The 17,146-nt window shown below is 67.8% G+C and overlaps 6 protein-coding genes across 6 annotated transcripts in view; 3 read left to right on the top strand and 3 right to left on the bottom strand.

Annotated features, from left to right (window-relative positions):
* The window catches only part of CHLNCDRAFT_53116 (hypothetical protein), a gene marked incomplete at both ends in the record, with an annotated part of 3,178 nt that extends 3,050 nt beyond the window's left edge, over positions 1-128 (bottom strand). The window contains one exon of the mRNA XM_005846171.1: positions 87-128. Within this exon, the coding sequence (XP_005846233.1) occupies positions 87-128 (42 nt within the window). The remainder of the gene's footprint in view (positions 1-86) is intronic.
* Positions 129-691: 563 nt separating this feature from the next.
* On the top strand, positions 692-3,959 carry CHLNCDRAFT_135512 (hypothetical protein; the record flags this gene model as incomplete). The annotated part of the gene is made up of 10 exons (XM_005846350.1): positions 692-778; positions 961-1,111; positions 1,278-1,367; positions 1,488-1,668; positions 2,080-2,176; positions 2,494-2,592; positions 2,809-2,934; positions 3,071-3,202; positions 3,388-3,557; positions 3,713-3,959. 10 exons carry the CDS (start codon positions 692-694, stop codon positions 3,957-3,959), a joined length of 1,380 nt encoding a protein of 459 aa, XP_005846412.1.
* Positions 3,960-4,302: 343 nt separating this feature from the next.
* On the bottom strand, positions 4,303-7,719 carry CHLNCDRAFT_25137 (hypothetical protein; the record flags this gene model as incomplete). Its single annotated transcript, XM_005846170.1, has 9 exons — positions 4,303-4,500; positions 4,672-4,809; positions 5,031-5,171; positions 5,395-5,688; positions 5,968-6,210; positions 6,428-6,550; positions 6,722-6,979; positions 7,213-7,445; positions 7,551-7,719. The coding sequence occupies 9 exons, from the start codon at positions 7,717-7,719 to the stop codon at positions 4,303-4,305; spliced, it is 1,797 nt and encodes a 598-aa protein (XP_005846232.1).
* A 1,016-nt stretch (positions 7,720-8,735) lies between these two features.
* CHLNCDRAFT_24956 (hypothetical protein) lies at positions 8,736-9,840 on the top strand (the record flags this gene model as incomplete). The annotated part of the gene is made up of 4 exons (XM_005846349.1): positions 8,736-8,863; positions 8,997-9,091; positions 9,239-9,394; positions 9,596-9,840. Coding segments are annotated over 4 exons (624 nt in total), but the record flags the coding sequence as incomplete, so codon positions are not given.
* Positions 9,841-9,911: 71 nt separating this feature from the next.
* Positions 9,912-12,818, bottom strand: CHLNCDRAFT_31694 (hypothetical protein). The gene is made up of 8 exons (XM_005846169.1): positions 12,507-12,818; positions 12,239-12,322; positions 11,925-12,083; positions 11,573-11,737; positions 11,297-11,431; positions 10,975-11,116; positions 10,601-10,755; positions 9,912-10,408 (listed from the first exon to the last, which is right to left on the bottom strand). Exons 1-8 carry the CDS (start codon positions 12,804-12,806, stop codon positions 10,229-10,231), a joined length of 1,320 nt encoding a protein of 439 aa, XP_005846231.1. The 5' UTR covers positions 12,807-12,818; the 3' UTR covers positions 9,912-10,228.
* A 632-nt stretch (positions 12,819-13,450) lies between these two features.
* On the top strand, positions 13,451-16,772 carry CHLNCDRAFT_36005 (hypothetical protein; the record flags this gene model as incomplete). Its single annotated transcript, XM_005846348.1, has 9 exons — positions 13,451-13,723; positions 13,851-13,917; positions 14,069-14,176; positions 14,432-14,553; positions 14,766-14,910; positions 15,072-15,377; positions 15,574-15,755; positions 15,977-16,113; positions 16,360-16,772. 9 exons carry the CDS (start codon positions 13,451-13,453, stop codon positions 16,517-16,519), a joined length of 1,500 nt encoding a protein of 499 aa, XP_005846410.1. The 3' UTR covers positions 16,520-16,772.
* Between the last annotated feature and the right edge of the window lie 374 nt (positions 16,773-17,146).

The raw sequence follows: 17,146 nt of genomic DNA, 5'->3' as shown, positions 1-17,146 counted from the left end.
GCGGGGGGGGGGGGGGGGGGGGGGGGGTTCTCTCCCATCAAATTGGACAACTTCAGAGCTATGCTGAAGCAGTAGCCCGTGCGGACCTGGCGGGCAGGAGGTGCGAGCGGCGCCGCCTCCTGTGCCATTTTGATGCGTGCGGCGACCAGAGCACGTGAGCAGGCATGGCAGAGGTCGATATCCTCGCAGACGGTGCATTTGTACCTGCTCAGGGAAGTTCAGGCCGCAGTGAAGAGCGGCAGCGGGGTGGCGGCACCACCGTGCACCGCGCCTCTCGCGGCCATACCTTCTTCCCACAATGGGCTCGGTCTCGCACCCATCGCACGTGATGTCCAGGTGCTCTATTCGCCACAGAGAGCTCTCTTGCCTGAGTGCCTCTCGGACAGCTTCATACCTATCGGCCATTCTGATGCAATAGGCGCAGCATACATGTGCCACAGAAGGAAGAAGGAAGAGAAATGAGCTGCGGTGCGTGAACGCTCATGTTGCCATTGTGAACGCAGCAGGCTAAACGCGGCGTTTCCTTTGGAGACCTGCTGCATATGCATGGCATTGCGCTGGACCTGAACTGCAACAGGACTGGCAAGCTGCAGGTCCTCTGACTCTGCCATTGCATGCACCACACTCAGCCGCCAGCCCCTCCTGCTAAGCCACACCCAGCGCTGCATCTGCGCACCTAGCAGCAAACGGCATGGGCAAGAAGAAGAGGGACTATGTGCAACAGCACAAGCAGTCGCTGGGCGAGGTGCTAGAGAACCCCGAGACCTATGGTGTTCGGGTGAGTGCGCGCCGCCCCTTGCTTGGCGCTGCAGCATGCCATACGCCCGGGCCGACGACGGCGGCGCTGGCGGCAGCGCTCCCGTCCCTGCCTGGGCGGTGGCGGCAGGGCTCCTGTCCCTGCCGGGCTTGCTGCCGGTGTGTGCACACGCCCCTTCCGCCCTGTTCCTTGCCCGGCCGCAGACGCAGCCGCGGCCCAGCAAGCGGCGGAAGTCGGATGAGGAGCAGGAGGAGGAGGCGGGCGAGGAGTTTGTGCCGGCAGCCATGACCCGCCGCATACTGCGCGAGGCGCGCACGCAGCAGGAGGAGGTAGACGCAGACGAGTCCCCCGCAGGTGCGTGGCCATGTTGCCACGCTGCTGCCTCCGTTGCCGAGCACCGTGGCTTCAGGGGCTGTCTGGTACATCCGGCATGCTCCAGGCTGCAGTATTGGCGCCATCGCATCCCGGCCAGCCATTGAGCTTGCTCCTTCCTGACCGCCCCGTCTCGCACTCCCTGCAGCGGTGGCGCTGCAGCTAGGAGCCAGCCGGGGGCTGGTGGCAGCAGCAGCCAAGGGTCTGCAGGACAGCGACAGCGAGGACGACTTTTCAGGTGGGCAGAACAGCTAGCTATCTCTTGCGGCCTGCGCTGTGATCATGTTGCCAGGGCTGCCACCCGTGCTCTGCTCCGCCCTTTACTCGCTTCCCCTGCTGCCCAACCAAACCCATGCAGATGGCGGCGGCAGCGTGTACGAGTACGACGAGGAGATTGAGGTGTCTCCAGAGGACGAGGCTGCGCTGGCGGCCTTCATGGCCCCCGATGCCGACAGCTACCGCCAGCGCACGCTGGCAGACCTGGTGCTGGAGCGCATCCGGGAGAAGCAGGCGGAGCAGGGGGTCAGCGAGATCCCCAGGTGCGTGCGACTGTCAAACTGTGTGTTTGGAGGGGTCGGGGGGAGGGAGCAGGGGAGCGTGTGCATTGCTGGGAGCGGCGGCGGTGTGAGCATGGGAGCACACAGGGCCAGGAACGCAGTCCTAGTGTACGGTAGAGGCAGCTCCCCTTGCGGGGGCCATTGCCTCCCAGCCGAAGTGGCGGACTTGCAACAGCGAGCCGCGGGGCGTGCGCACTGGGCGGTGCCAGCTGTCACGCTGCCCGCCGCCGCGCACGCCCCGCACATCCACCCCCTCAAGTTCCAGAGTTGGATTGGATGTCCGGCAGGAATTTTGCCTCTCTGCAGCTTCCTGCCTCACCTGCTACCCTCCCAGCTCACTGATTTCTGTTTGTCTGCCTGCGTGCCTGCCTGCGCACGGCATGGTGTGTGCAGGGAGGGCCAGGAGTTTGTGCCTGACGAGCTGGACCCAAAGGTGGTGGAGGTGTACCAAGGGGTGGGCAAGGTGCTCAGCAGATACACCGCCGGCAAGGTGAGCCCGGCCAGGCAGCTGGGGCTTGCCTCGCTCCCTGCCCTGCCTGGTTTGCCTGCCTGTGCTGGCCTGCCGCCGCACGCGCCCCTGGCTCCATGCACGGCGCTTGGCTGATGACGAGCAGCTTCCTAATTCGTTGTTGAGAACCGAACCACAACCGTGTGGATTTCACGCTCATTGTCACTACCACTGAAGCCAGCCCCCTGCCCACGCTGCCTGCACCCCGCCGCTGCCTGCACCACACCCACCGCCTGCTTGCACTCGGCACGACGCTGCCACATGTGTTGGTTGACTCTCTTGTGGTCTGCCGCCTGCAGGTGCCCAAGGCCTTCAAGGTCATCCCCAACCTGCAGAACTGGGAGGAGATCCTGTACCTCACAGACCCAGACAACTGGACCCCGCACGCCGTGTACCAGGTGCGGCAGGGCAGGGGGGGCCTTGGGAGTTGTGGGAGCGCCAGGGCTGTGGAGACGGCACACGTGCTGGGAGGAGCTGTTTGAGGGCTGTTGTGTTGGCAAACAGCAGATAAACCCATGCACAGGTTGATGGCTGCTGCCATCTGTTGCTGCGCCATTGCCCCCAGCTGCCTGCCAAAGGAATGCTGCTGCCATGCCCGCCTGCCGCCGCCGCAGGCCACCCGCATGTTTGTGTCCAACCTGAACCAGAAGATGAGCCAGCGGTTTCTGGTGCTGGTGCTGCTGCCGCACGTGCGCGCAGACATCCGCAAGAACAGGCGTCTCCACTTTGCGCTCTTCATGGTGCGCCCGCCTGCTGGAATCCAGGGAAACCAAGTTGGCAGCTCGGGGCGTGGGATGGCGCTGTTGGCACGCCGAGGACTCTGCCCAGGACTCCACCGTGCCACCTTGCCTTGGCCCCCCACCCCTGCGCCTGCAGGCCCTGAAGAAGGCCACCTACAAGGCGGCCGCTTTCTACAAAGGCGTGCTGCTGCCGCTGTGCGCCAGCGGCACCTGCAACCTGCGGGAGGCGGTCATCCTCACCTCGGTCATTAAGCGCACCTCCATCCCCGTCCTGCACTCGGCCGCAGCCATGCTGCGCATCGCAGGCACGCTGCCGCTCTGCTGTACCCTCCCCCCTGAATCGCGCTTGCCGCTCAATGGCGGCCCATCGCTCCCCGCTCGCTGCGCTGCCTCCCTGCCAGCCCAGCCGCACCCCTGTTGATCCCCTTGCCCCCACCTGCCCCTGCTGCAGAGATGCCGTACAGCGGCACCAATTCCTTCTTCCTGCGTGTGCTGCTGGACAAGCGGTACGCCCTGCCGTACCGCGTGGTGGACGCCCTGGTGGACCACTTCCTGCGCTTCAAGACCGAGGAGCGCCAGCTGCCCGTGGTCTGGCAGCAGACGCTGCTCTGCTTCGTGCAGCGGTGAGCCCGCGGGAGCGGCAGGCGGGGGGGTATGTCTCAAGTTGCCATCCTGACTGGACCAGCCTCACCTCGCGCTGCCCCCACACCAGCCCAGCTGCCCGCCCTGATTGGTTGGCGACGTTTCCCTCCTGGCGGTACACCTGGCTGGGTTGCAGGTACAAGACGGAGATTCGGCGGGAGGACAAGCACGCGCTGCGCGACCTGGTCAAGCGCCAGCACCACTACGCCCTCACCCCCGCAATCCTGCGAGAGCTCGACTCCTCGCTGTCGCGCGGCGAGCAGGCGGCGGGCACCCCCGACGCGCTGCGCCCCGTCAGCAAGGTGGCAGCAGCAGCAGGCGGCGGCGGCGGCGGCGAGGACCCTCGAGACCTGGCCCCAATCATCCTCATGGAGGATGACTAGGCGCTTTCTTTTTATTTTTGTGCCTCCCTCCTGCATCTCTGCTGTAGGCTCGGGCGCCTGCCCCCTGCTCTTCTCTCCTCCCTGCTCTGCTCCTCCCCTGCTCCTCCCTCCTGTTCCCATGTCATCCGCTGCCACACTCCACCCAGACTGAGAGACGTGTTACAGCATGCAAGCAAAACAGCAGCATTTCAACTGACAGGGAGGCAGGAGCAGGTGGAGAGTGCGGCCAGTGGGCCAGCTGGGAGCATGAAGGCACGATTTGCAAACGAAGGAAGTCAGGGGCAACGAATCGGGTGGGCGGCCGCTAGGGTACAGCATAGCACGGACCGGCAGGCGCAGCCGGTCACCGCGAGCCGCTCACAAACTCGCGGCGCCGCCCGCTGCCGCCCGCTTCCTGGTCGTAGCTGCTGCCTCCGCCCGCGGCGCGCATGCTGCCGCCGCGCCCGGCGTCGTCCAGGGCGCCGCGCTTCTTGCCCTGCCGCACGTCCGACAGGAAAGCATCCAGCCCAAACGGATCCGCCTCCTCCGCCTCCTTCTCAAACTGTGGGGCACACAGGGGAGGGTGGTTGGCGGGGGTGGCTGGGGGCAGGGCGGGGTAGCGCTGGCTGAGACATCCAGCCTCATGCATGCTCCTGCTGGGAGCCCTCCAGCCACCAACAGCCGCTGCCCACAAGCCACACCGCCAGCACCGCCGCCAGCCGCGCCGCCGCACCTGGACCTCGCCGCCCTCCCCTCCCTTGCCGTAGTCGGCCCCGGTGAAGCCCTTGTCGGGCTTGAAGCGGGAGGTGTCCACCTCGGCGCCGCCGCCGCCGCCGCCCGCCCCCGCATACACCTCGTCGTCCTTGCGGCCCTGCAGGCAGGCACGGCAGGCAAAGCGCGGAGCGGCAAGCCAGGCATGGTCGCCCACGGCATGCTGGGCTGGCGGGCCGGCCCCCAGACGCAGGCATACAGGCAGCGCCGCACTCGATCGACCATCGCGACCAAGGGCAGAGCACTCTCAACCACAAAGCACAGCCGGCCGGCCTCCCCAGCCCTCCACGGCCACGTGCACACACCCGGCCCCGGGCCCACCTTGTGCTTGAACAGCTCCGCCCTGTCTGCAAACAGCGGCTTGTCGTAGATGTTGTAGCTCTCCTCGCCCCCCAGCCCCGCACCCACGCCCTGGTCCTGATTGAACAGCCGCTGGTCGTACATCGCCTCGCCGCCGGTGACCTGCAGGGGGGGAGGAAGGGGAAGGTGAGGGGCAGGGGGCAAGGGGCAGGTTGGGCGAGGCAGCGGCAGCCAGCCGGTCAGCAGGCGGTGCCTGCCGGGCCCGGCATCCTTGTGCGCGCTTGCTCCACTGGAGTCGACATAGCCCCTGCCAGCCGCCTGCCGTCCGGTGGAACACCACCACCCACACCCGGCTGCCCAGCCAGCCGCCCAGCGGGCCGCCCACCTTGGCCATGCCCAGCGCAATCTTCTCCGAGATGTCGCGGTCCCTGTCGCGCGTGAGCTTGCTCTTCTTGAAGCCGTGCGCGTCGCGCGCCTCCAGGCGCCGCTCCCGCTCCCGCTCCCGCCGCCGCTCCTCCCGGATCTCCTCCCGCTTGCGCCGCTCCTCCCGCTCCTCCCGAGACTCCCCCTCCCGCTCGCCGCCCCGATCCCGCTCCCCGCCGCGGTCGCGGCCGCCGCGGTCGCGGTCGCGCCGCTCCCGCCGCCCAGCCTCCTCATCCGACGACACATCCATGGCGGCCTCGGCGGGGACGCGCCCCTCGCCGCGGGCGGGAGCTGCAGCTGCCGCCGGCGCGCCGCCAGGCGCTTCCATCCGGTCTGCAGCGGCGGGTAGGAGGGGAAGGGAGGCGGGCTGTGATGCATGCCCGCAGCGCCCGCCAGACGGCCAAAGCATCTGGGCGTGCTGGAGGCGCCGCCAGCCAGCCTCCCAGCCATCACGAGCCGCTCGGTACGCGCCACATCCGCTCGCTGCCGGCCGGCCACCCTCGCACCGCGCCCCCGCACCTGCGGCCGCGGGCACGGCGCCCCCCATCCTGTCCATGCGCGCCCTCAGCGCCAGCTCCCGCAGCTCCCGCTCCTTGCGCTCCTTCTCCCTCGCCAGCAGCTCGCGCTGCATCTTGGAGCGCGCCTCCACCGCGCTGCGCGCCTTCTGCTCCGCAATGTACAGCGACTCTGTGAACTTGGCAAACTGGTCGTTGATGGCCACCTCCTGCAGGCCGCGACCGTCCGCGGCCAGGCGCTTGTCCAGCGGGATGGTGTAGCCCTCCAGGGGGTGGTGGGGGAGGTGGTGGGGGAGTGAGTGAGAGGGAGGGAGGAGAGAGGGAGGAGAGAGGGAGCATTGGGGAGGAGAGAGAGGCAGGATGGAGGCGCGGTGGGGCGAGGGGGAGCCAGTCAGGCACCCTGCAGGGGCGTGGGGCGAGGCCGACGCCAGCGGCTGGCGCGCGGCGCGTGGCAGCCGCCGCCGCGCGCCTGCAGCCCACCTTGCTGTTCTTCCAGTTGGAGATGCAGGGAGGGATCTTCCAGTCCTGCTGGTCCTTGACCGTCAGCGGGCGCGGAGGGGAGTGCATGACGGGCACGGGGGGCGAGCCGGGGCCGCGCGGCACCTGCGCGCAAAGGGGCATGGGGCGGGGGGGGCAGGGTGCGGTGCCGCTTCAGTGCCTGTTGGAAGGGCCCCTGCTTCCGCGCCGCGTCTCGCGCTGCGTCTCGTGGCCATGCCCACCCCCACACCCCACCCACCACCACCAACCACTCCCCAGCCCCGCCCCCTTCCCCACCTTGATGTGCCTGAACTTGGGCGGCTCCAGCGGGTCCACCGGCATGTCCTGCATCTTGATGATGCGGGAGGCGGCCCCAGAGGCGTGCTGTGGGCCGCCGTCCGCGGGGGTGTACTTGATGTACTGCGCCTGCCCCGGCAGCTGCGGCAGCGTCTTGGGGTTGATCGCCGCCTGCTTCTTGTCGACGCGCAGCGCCAGCGCCGCCGCCGTCTCCTGCGCCGTCTTCTCGATCTCCTCCTCGTCGGGCTTCAGCAGGTTCTGCAGGGGCAGGGGAGCACAAAGGGGGGAAGGCTAGAGGTGGGTGGCTGGGGTCGGGCAGCGGGCAACTTGAGGCGGCGGCATGTCGTGCAAGCCAGGCGGCACGCCACTCCCACGCCTGCGCCTCAACTCTGTCCACAGCTCGCAGGCACTGCCACCAGGCGGCATGTGTCCTGCTGCACCACCACAAGCCAGCGAGGCCCATTTTGTCGCTCCTCCCGCTGGCCACTCACCCCCGCGTTGAGCTGGTCCACCTTGGGCACCAGCGCCTTGTGCGTGGTCTGCAGCCACTTCTGCGAGTTCTTGCTCTGCTGCAGCACCGCGTCGTAGTTGATGTCGCCCTCGGCGTTGACGGTGAGGGCCAGCGTCTGGCCGCCACCGCCGCCGGGCGCGCCGCCGGCGCCCTTGTCGGGGCGCCCCATGTCCAGCGGGTACTGGGCGACGTGGATCTCCGGGAAGGCACCGCCTGCAGGGGAGGTGCACGCCAGGGCGCTCAGAGAGGAGCGGCAGAGAGCAGCAAGAGCACACGCTGCATCACTCGCAGGGCTGCGCAGCCCGCAGCAGAACGCACCGTCGCCAAAGTCCTCGATGCGCCTCGGCACGAAGCCAGCCCGCTTGCCGTAGGGCGGAGGCTCCCGAGTGATGCGAGCCCCCGCTGCGCCGCTAGAACTGGGCCCTTCCGGCGCCGGCCGGCTATACTCCTTGGCCGGCGCCGGAATGCTGCTGAGCAGCGTCGCCATGGCGGCTGCAGAGCGCTCTGGGGGCGCTGGCGTGCCCGGTGTCGCTCGATGGCAAGCCCAGAGCCCTGTGAGGGTGCTGCAAAGATAAAGGGGCGGCAACAAAGGAGGACAAGCAACGCAGCGGGCGGTAGAGCTGCGGCAAGAAATGCCAGGTGGACTTGTCTCGTGCAGCACCAGGGCGCCTGCAGTAGGGCGTTAGGGCGCCTGCACACTTGTTGGCCAGCATCTCTCTGCTTGTCAGCGAGCCGCGCAGCGCTGCTGGGAACCCAGTCTGATCGTCGGCGATCGCCTGACCTTGCAGTCTTGGCTGGCGACAGCCCCAGAGCTAGCGAGCTGTAGTAGTCATCCCAGGGCTGGGCAGCAATGAGCACAAACCCCTTCTCCAACAGCAGCCCGCCCCCCGTGTTTGGAGCAGAGGCCGCCTACTCTCCCCCGAACACGGGCGCCTGGGCGCGCAGCGACAGCCTGGAAGACGACGAGCCCTTCACGGCCGCCCACTTGGCGGCGGCCAACGAGGCCGCGGTGCCGTCGGTCAGCGCGGCAGCGGCGGCGCCGGCAGGTCGAGCCGCTATTGCTCAGCCGCCGCACACCGCGCTGACTTTCACAGGTCAGGAGCTGGGCGCGAACAGGGGCTCGCTTTGGGTGGTGTGGTGCAGGCTGCAGGGGGTTTCAGATGCCGCCGCGCAAGTTCCGCTGCCCCATTGACATTGAAAAAGTGCGCCCCAGCGTTCTTCAGCAGCCCACAGCCTACACTGCAATCTCCTTGCCGCTGACGCGCTGTCTGCCATTGCCACGCCGCAGAGTCCACTGCCACGCTGCCGTCCGCTCAGGCCCTCACCGGCAAGGTGGGGCAGCCGGCGTCGCCGGTGCCACGCATCGGCTCAGCCCCCGACACCCGCCTGCTCAACAGCAGCCCGGGGGCCGGCAGTGCGCCGCTGGATGGCGGCGGCGCCGGTGGCACCGCCGCGGGCGGCCCAGCCGGGCAGCCCACCGATGACCCCTCCAAGTTTGCTTTTTACAACATCAAGCGCTACCGGGGGCTGTTCAACGTGGACACCAGCGACGTGCTGGCCCGCCTCATGCACGCCGTGCTGCTCTTCTTCCGCGGCGACTTCCTGGAGTATGTGGAGGGCAACCCCGACCTGTGAGCTGTTTGTTTGATGGACAGATGTGGGCAGAAGATCAGCCAGGAAGGGGCCCGCAGCCACACCTGCCATGCCATTGCCTGGAGCTGATGGTGGTGTGCTGCATTGCTGCCTGCCCCATCTCCCTCGCAGGTACGGCCCCTTCTGGGTGGCCAGCACGCTCATCTTTGTGACCGCAGCCACGGGCAACCTGGCCAGCTACATCAACTACACGCAGCAGCACCCAGGTGCTCTGATGCGCCCCTGGGCACCCAGCCCATCCCAGCCTGTGTTCTGATGTGCCCTTGGGTGCCCTTCCCAGCCCCCCGTGCGGCTGCGTGTCGTCCCTTCCAACATCACCCTCACCCCCACACACACAACACCCCATGTCCCAGGCGAGTCCCATGGCGGCTGGTATTACGATGTGGACAAGGTGGGCGCCTCGTTCGGCATCTTCTACGGCTACCTGGGCATCGTGGGCCTCGCGCTCTGGCTGGTGCTGCGCTGGTTCAAGGCGGGCGTGTCGCTGGCCTCCGTGTGGTGCACATATGGTGGGTGGTGGTGGTGGTGGTGGCGGTAGTGGCAGTGGGGACGAGACGCAGCCGCTCGGGGGGCTGGGAAGGGCGCACAAGGGCACATCAGAACACAGGCGGGGGTGAGACGGCGTGCCTGGGTGATGGCTGCCCCGCCAGATGTCGACCTGCTGGTCTGCCGCCAACCCCTTGCTGCTCACCCCCATGCCGCTGGCGCAGGGTATGCGCTGGCCGCCTTCATCCCCATCTGCATCCTGTGCGTGATCCCCGTGGACCTGGCGCGGTGGATCGTGGTGGGGGTGGCCACCCTCACCTCGGGCACCTGCATCATGCTCAGCCTGCGCAGGCCCATCCACGAGTCGCTGGGCGCCAAGGCGCTGCCGCTCTACTGCACCATGATTGCGCTACACGCGGGGCTGGGCCTCGCGCTGCGCGTCTACTTCTTTTCCTTTGCCAAGGTGTGAGGCTGGGGCCTGCTCGCATCCCCCGTATTGCCGCTGCAGACACTGATGCCGCGGCCTGTTCACTGTAATTCGATTAATTGACTTTCACAGCCAAAGGCGCCGGGGCGTCAATCAAAAGGCAGCAGTGCAAAATGCAGGACGCTGAGGAGACGGAGCACAGATCAAGAGGGATGGTAGCAGCAGGCAGCAAAGGCTTAAAAAATGGCAGCAGGCAGGGGGCGTGGGTTGAAAAATGCGCACATCAGGGGCAAGTGTGGAGGCACGAGATGTTGTGAACTATACAAGCAGCGTGGTGAGGAGGCAGCTGAGGTGTCCAGATGGCTGCCAGGCCTGGGCGTTGATTTGCAGTGTTTAGAGGGCGTCAGGTGCTGGGCTCCAGCCACACGATCTACTGCTCCGCCTGCTGCTCCCGCGGCGGCAGGCCGCGGATCTTGCGGATGGCGGCCATGATGGCGCGGTGCATGGAGGGGGTGGCCGCCACGATGCCGCCATTCAGGTCGGGGAAGAAGCGGCCCTGGGAGAAGTCCAGCGGGTTGCCCAGCGCGTCGCTGATCACCGCGCCAGCCTCCTGCAGAATGGGGTGGTTGTGTGTGTGTGTATTGTGTGCTTGTGTTGTGTTGTGGTGGTGCTGGGTGGCAGCAGGTGAGGTTGCAGTGGGGGTAGGGCCAGTAGGGCCGCGAGTGCCAAGCACCGATGCTGTGCACACCCAACTGCCGGCCCCTCTTCTCTTGGGGGAGCTGCCCCACCAGCGGCCGCGCACCTCGATGATGGCCACCCCGGCGCAGTGGTCCCAGATCTTCTCGCGGTAGGATGCGTCTGGGAAGCGCATGAAGATGGAGGCGTCGCCGCGAGACAGCGCCCCGTACTTGGCCTGGCTGTCCAGCCGCAGCGACGGCAGCTCCACGCCAATCTCGTCTGCAGGGGAGCGGGCCCGGCAGGCGGGGGGTGCGGGGTGAGAATGTGGCTTCAGGCGAGGCAGGCAGGCAGTTGCTGCACATCTGTGCCCACATTTGACTGGCGCACCAGCATTTCCCATGCTCCACCACCCTCCCCCTGAATTGCAACCCCACCCTAAGCCTTCCCCCACACAGACACAAACCCACACACTACCACCACCGCCGCCACCAGCCGCACCCGCAATCTGCATGGCCAGGCCGTGGTTGCTGTGCCGCGCCTCAAACGACTCCATGTAGCGAGCCTCTCCAGGCGCCAGGATGTCGTTGCAGAAGATGCGCTGGCGGGGCATGCCGCCAAACACGGGGCCCGCATACGCGCCCTGAAGCCCGGTAGGAGGGTGGTGACGGGCAGCGGCGTGAGCAACCGCGACCCCTTGGCAGGTACCCTGCTTAGGTGCCTCCAAGCCACGCAGGCCAGGGCAGGGGCGACTAAAGGCCTGCCTCTCGCACCCTGGCTGCCTGCACGGCTGGCCCGCATCCTGGGCAGCAGCCCGGCGCACCTGGCCCTTGCTGGCGGCAAACATGGTGCCCACGGCCTCGTCGGAGAAGGAGCGGGCGGCCTGCCCCTCGTCGCAGTCGTCCGCCGTGATGGCGTACTGGGGCAGGTTGGGGCAGCCCAGCACGCCCAGCACCACCTGCAGGCAGGGCAAGGCAGGGCAGGGCACGGCAGGTTGTCAACTTCGATAGGGGAGGTCGCGTACACGGCTGCCAGGCAGAGACCTTGCAAGCCCAAGGCCCAAGCGCGGTTTACCACCAGGCACCCCAGACCCACCCACCTCGCCCTCCTGCAGCAGGCCCAGGCACACAGCGTACTGGCGCATGCCCACAAAGCCGCGGGTGCCATCGATGGGGTCCAGCACCCAGTGGCGCCCCTGGCCGCCGCCCTGGCTGCTGCCCGAGTCCACCAGGTCTGCCACCTCGCCGGGGGTCAGCGGCGCCACCTGCAGCGCAGAGCCAGTGAAGTGAATCTGAACCGCCTGTTCAAAACACCGAGCCCCAGAAGCCGCAAGCCGCACATGCTGCATCCCCTCCAGCCGCCGCTTGCCAACGCTCTTGCTGCCAGCCCAGCCTTCCTGTGCCCAGCCTTCCTGTGCCCAGCCTTCCTGCGCCCAGCCTTCCTGCGCCCACCTGCGGGTGCTCGACGGCCAGCGCCTCGTTGACCAGCGCAGTGATGCGGGCCAGCATCACGGCGCCCTCAGCGGTGCGCAGGTCAATGGCATCCTCCTCAGCCACCATGCTCAGCGGCTGGCCGGGGAAGGCGTGCTGCAGGCTCCAGGCCACCAGCGCCTGTACGGGCAGGGCAGGAGGGCAGGCGGGGGAGCGGGTCAATGGCATGTGCCAGGTTGCAGGGATTGCGGCCCAGACTGCACAGGCGCTGCCGCGCTGGCCATGCGCGTTCGCCAGTAGCGGCATGCCCTCTCGCCTCCTGCGTGCCACTGCACCTGTGCGCCATAGTCGGCCACCGTGACGGGGCTCTCATCCTCCTTCTCCACCTTCTCGCCCGTCTTCAGCTCCACTTGCACAGCCTGCATGGCAAGGGGGAAAGGGCAGCTCTATCCATGAGGCAGATTGACATGCGCAAGCCTGAGCCCTGTGCTTCATGCTGGTTGCCTGCCAGGCACAGAACAGCAGCACACCAGCCATTGGCTGGTACGTCACTACCACCAGGCGGAAGCTGCTGCCAATGCGGGCCGCCGCATCGTGGCTTGCCTGGCACAGGCGTGACGCCAGCCTGACAGCCTCCACCGCGGCGTGCAGCTCGACGGTGTGCTCGCTGGCAGACACCTCGGGGGCTAGTGGCGCAGCGACGGCGCGAACCGCGCGGCGTTGGCGGCGGCCGGATAGCGCCGCTGCTGCTGTCCGCCGCTGCTGCGGCTGCTGCTGCTTGGGCTGCTTCAGGACGCTCCCAGACCAGGGCAGGACCGGAAGCACGCTGCTGCCACGGCGCAGGCCGGCTTGCGCCGCCCCCCCGGCATGTGTGCCCCTGCTCGCTGCAAGGGTGCTGGACATGCTGGGGCTTTGGTGGCAGCCAGGAGATGCTACACGCACGTTTGTGGAGGTCTCCTGAACGCCATGCAGGCAGTGTTTCTGGCCCTCGTGGCAGCTTTGGCGATGGGCGGGCGATGAGGACTGCTGTCGCGTCCAAATTTCGCCAATCAGCTGGCGATGGCACATTGAGGATTGGCGAAATGCGGGGGAGCCACCCTTGCGCCTGGCACAGCGCAGCGGCCACATGCGGCGCCGCTGTTGCTTTGTCGGCACTTGCCTCCCTTTTGGGGGACTGGGGGCGAAGCCCCCAGCAAGCTGGCGCTTGTTTAACACTATGGAATGAAGTTCCTGAGGAAAATTGGCCATTTCTCCTCAAAATATTGGCGATGTCAGTCATGGGGGCTGGCGACGCGCTGGCGATGTCGCCCCGCCGCCTGCCCTCATTTAGCCAGCTCTGGCTGGCGATGGCCTTCGGCCAATCGCCAGCCAGAGCCGTTTTTTGGCCCGATTTCGCCAGCATTTGGCGATTTCGCCAGCTTTCAGAAACACTGCATGCAGGCCTCTGACTGCCAGCCTGTCATCAGGGCGTTTCCAAACCCTCCCGATCGGGTGCCATCGCAGGGCACACTGGGCACCGCTCACTGCAGCGAAAGGGGTGGCTAGCGATGCTCGCCTCGGCCCTCAGGGAGAGCGGCCTGGCGGCCGCTCGGGCCTTCTCGTCCAGCGCAGCCGCGCAGGCGGCTCCTGCAGTGGCTGTCGCCTCCAAGCGCTCCTTCCTCGCCCAGCTCTTTGGCAGCGGCTCGCGGCTTGATGTGCCGCTCACCGACGCCCTGCCCGGCGTGGAGATCCCAGAGGCGGTGGCCCCGTCCAAGGAGGCCCCCGCCACGCAGCTGACCAAGCTGAGCAATGGAGCCACCATTGCCACCGAAAACACGCCGGTGCGTGCTGCCTGGGCCGTCCCCCGCGCCAGCAGCAGCTGTGCCGGTGATTGGGAAGCCAGCAGAGCGCCGGCAGGGGCGCCAGGCTAAGGGTTGGGGCGCCGCGCCCTATGCCGCCCTCCCGCAGGGCGCCACCGCTACCCTGGGCATCTACGTCGACTGCGGCAGCGTGTACGAGACCCCCGCCAACACCGGTGCGGCGCCAAGAGGCAGGGGAGACAGCAGGCTGCCGGCAGCATGGGCAGCGGGCTCGACCGGCATCGGACAACTTGCAGGGGTGGCAGCGGCGCGGTGTTGTTGCCTGCGTGCCCACGCGCGCTACGGTGCTTGCCTGCCTGTGCGCAGGCGCGTCTCACCTGCTGGAGTACATGGCCTTCAAGACCACCAAGAACCGCACCCACCTGCGCCTGGTGCGCGAGGTGGAGTCCATTGGCGGCAACGTGCTGGCCTCGGGTGCGCCGCCGCTGCCGCCGGCTCGTGTGCAGTTGGGGGCTTTGCAGGGTCCAGGAGACAGAGCGGAGGGGCATGTCGCGCGGACTGCTGGGAGAGCCAGCGGCTGCTGCCACCTGCACAAGCAGTGGCTGCCACTGGCTGTTCAACGGCCCAGCAGGCTGTCCCAGCAGCCGGTGGAGCAGCAGCAACAGGGCGGCAACCGGCAATGATCTCCATCCCGCCCTCCTGGCGCCCCTCCTGTGCGCTGCCCTGCAGCCTCCCGCGAGCAGATGGCGTACAACATCGACACCAGCAAGGCCACCATCCCCGAGGCGCTGGAGGTGCTGACCGACGCGGTGCTCAACCCCAAGTTCCAGTCTTGGGAGGTGGCGGAGCAGGTGGGGCGCGGCTGTCGGGCCGCCCTGCAGCGCCCCAGCTCCTCCTGCGGCGCTGCGCCTTGCTCCTGTCGGCTGGCCACAAGCAGCGCCTGGCGCCTGCCACGTGCGGGCAGGGCCCCCAGCCTCGGCGGTAGCAGGCGTCGTGTGTGGGCCTCGCTGCCATGCCACCTCTCCTGTGCCTGCCTGCCTGCCTGCCTGCCTGCTGCCCGCAGGTGCGCAAGATGGAGGCGGACGTGAAGAACCTGAAGGACAACCCGCAGACCACGCTGCTGGAGGGCCTGCACAGCGTGGCCTACAGCGGCGGGCTGGGCCGCCCGCTCATCGTGCCAGAGGGCTGCCTGGGCAGCCTGAACGCAGGTAGGCGCAGGGCCAGCTGTGCGGCTGCGCAGCAGACGCGTGTGCTGCGGAGCTGGCAGCCCTGACTGTCCACCCCTGGGGCCTCCTGCTGCCAGCCCGCTGCTCGAAACGCCCACACCCAATGACACCCACCACCCACCACCTTCGGCCACCTCCTGCAGACGTGCTGGCCGACTTTTATGCCGCCAACTTCACCGCGCCGCGCATCGTGCTGGCGGGCGCGGGCGTGGACCACGGCGAGCTCACCCGCCTGGCCGAGCCGCTGCTGTCGGCGCTGCCCGGCGCCGGCGCGGGCTCCGAGCCGCGCAGCGACTACGTGGGCGGCGACTGGCGCCAGTTCAGCGCCTCGCCGCTGACCCACGCCATCCTGGCCTTCCAGTACCAGGGCGGCTGGCGCGACGTCAAGGGCTCTGTGGCCATGACGGTGCTGCAGTACCTGCTGGGAGGCGGCGGCTCCTTCTCCGCGGGTACGTGCTAAAGCTGGCCGGCGGGTGGGGCGTGGCTGCTGGCGGCGGCTGCAACGGAAGAGTGGGAGAGGCCCAGAGCGCTGCCAGCAAGGAGCGGGGGGCAGCAGCAGTCGCAAGCCGTGTATGTACGAGTTGCGGGGGTCTCATTGCGGGAGCCGCACCGACCTCATTCCCTGCCCCTTCCCCCGCCCCGCAGGCGGCCCCGGCAAGGGCATGCACTCCCGCCTGTACACCCGCGTGCTGAACCAGCACCCCTGGATGCACAACTGCACCGCCCTCAACTCCATCTACAACAACACGGGCCTGGTGGGCGTGTTTGCCTCCGCCGAGAGCGGGCAGGCGGGCGAGATGGTGGATGTGCTGTGCAAGGAGATGCTGGTGGGTGGAGGGCTGGGGGGGGGCTGTGCGGGCGCGGGGTGTGTGCAGGCAGGGCTGTGCAGGGCGGGCGCCACCTGCAGGTCGTGGGCACAGCTGGCCTGGCCTGGGTGCTGCGCTGCTAGCACAAGCCGTGGCAGCCGCATGCATGCAGCCCCAGGACCCCACCCTCCCGAACCGACCAACCAGCCAGCCAGCCACCCCACGCCCTGCTCTCCCCGCAGGCTGTGGCCAAGGATGTGAGCGAGGCGGAGCTGGAGCGCGCCAAGTCGGCGGCGGTGAGCAGCGTGCTGATGAACCTGGAGAGCCGCGCCGTGGTGGCTGAGGACATTGGCCGCCAGGTCCTCACCTACGGCCACAGGTGGGCCTGGCGGGGGTGGGGCGGGGGGCAACGGCTGCTGCAACGGCTGCTGCGTGTGGCTGGGCTGCCGCAGCTGCGGGCGCAGGACAGTCCCAGCGCAGCATTCCTGCCTGCACAGCACTGCCCATGGCTTGGGACGTGCCGGACCCTGGTGCATGTGCCTGCCTGGTCCGCCCCACGGGCGTGCCCTGGTGCCTGGTCGCCCCTGTTCACCCCTGTCCCACTCCCTGTGCTCCCCACGCGCAGGAAGCCTGTGGGCGAGTTTGTGCAGGAGATCAGGGGCCTCAAGGCGAGCGACCTGTCTGGCGCTGTGTCCAAGCTGCTCAAGTCGGCGCCCTCGATGGCCGTGCTGGGCGACATTGCACATGTGCCGCGCTACGACCAGGTCGCCAAGCGCTTCGCCTAGGCTTCGGATTCCCACCCAGGCCCACCCGACACACGCCCTCACTCCCTTAGCAGCCACACACCCGCGCCCCGGGAGCCGCCCCGCTCCGCAGCATGTCTTGTGCATGCAGCCTGACGGCTGCCGCACTGCCGGGTGTCGTGCCGCCGCGCGCACTCTTTCTGTTGCGAACTGCACCATTCCTGCCGCTCCCCTCTTTTGCTACCTTGCTGTTCCATGGAGGTTGACCTCTTGCTGCTATACAAATGAAGAGAAATGGTGCGAGTTGGGGAGCAGAGCTGGCGGGTGCGCAGAAGGAGCGAGCGTGCCGTGCACGGGGCACCGGCAAACAGATAGGGGCAGGTACAGGGCAGCCCGTACTGAGGCTGCCAGCAGTCAGGAGAGAGGGGCCTAGAAAATACAGAAGCTAGCAGGGCGAGAGGCAGGCGCCGGCATGGGCGCCCCCTGGTGTATCATGGGAGTGGTGGGTGTCAGGCAGGCGCCAGCAAGTGTTGTGTTCATTCTACTTCCTCCCCGTCCAGGGATAGTCAGACTCAGTAGTCGGAGTAATCCACCTGATGGATGTGGGGCGGCGGGGCGGGGCGAGGGTAAGAGGCGGGAAGCGCAAAACAATGGCGGTGTGGTTCATAC

The sequence above is a fragment of the Chlorella variabilis genome (genome assembly GCF_000147415.1).
Source record: "Chlorella variabilis unplaced genomic scaffold CHLNCscaffold_14, whole genome shotgun sequence".
Taxonomy (NCBI): domain Eukaryota; kingdom Viridiplantae; phylum Chlorophyta; class Trebouxiophyceae; order Chlorellales; family Chlorellaceae; genus Chlorella; species Chlorella variabilis.
Note: the sequence above shows the minus strand (reverse complement) of the source record. Positions and strands in the feature narration are given on the sequence as shown.

Coding starts and splice junctions, on each gene's coding strand:
- CHLNCDRAFT_31694 (XM_005846169.1), bottom strand. CDS start 12,806: ATGTCCAGCACCCTTGCAGCGAGCAGGGGCACACATGCCGGGGGGGCG. Junction 11,432..11,572: donor GCCTGCTGCAGGAGGGCGAG/GTGGGTGGGTCT, acceptor CCCTGCCTGCAG/GTGGTGCTGGGCGTGCTGGG. Junction 10,409..10,600: donor CCGGGGTGGCCATCATCGAG/GTGCGCGGCCGC, acceptor CCCATTCTGCAG/GAGGCTGGCGCGGTGATCAG.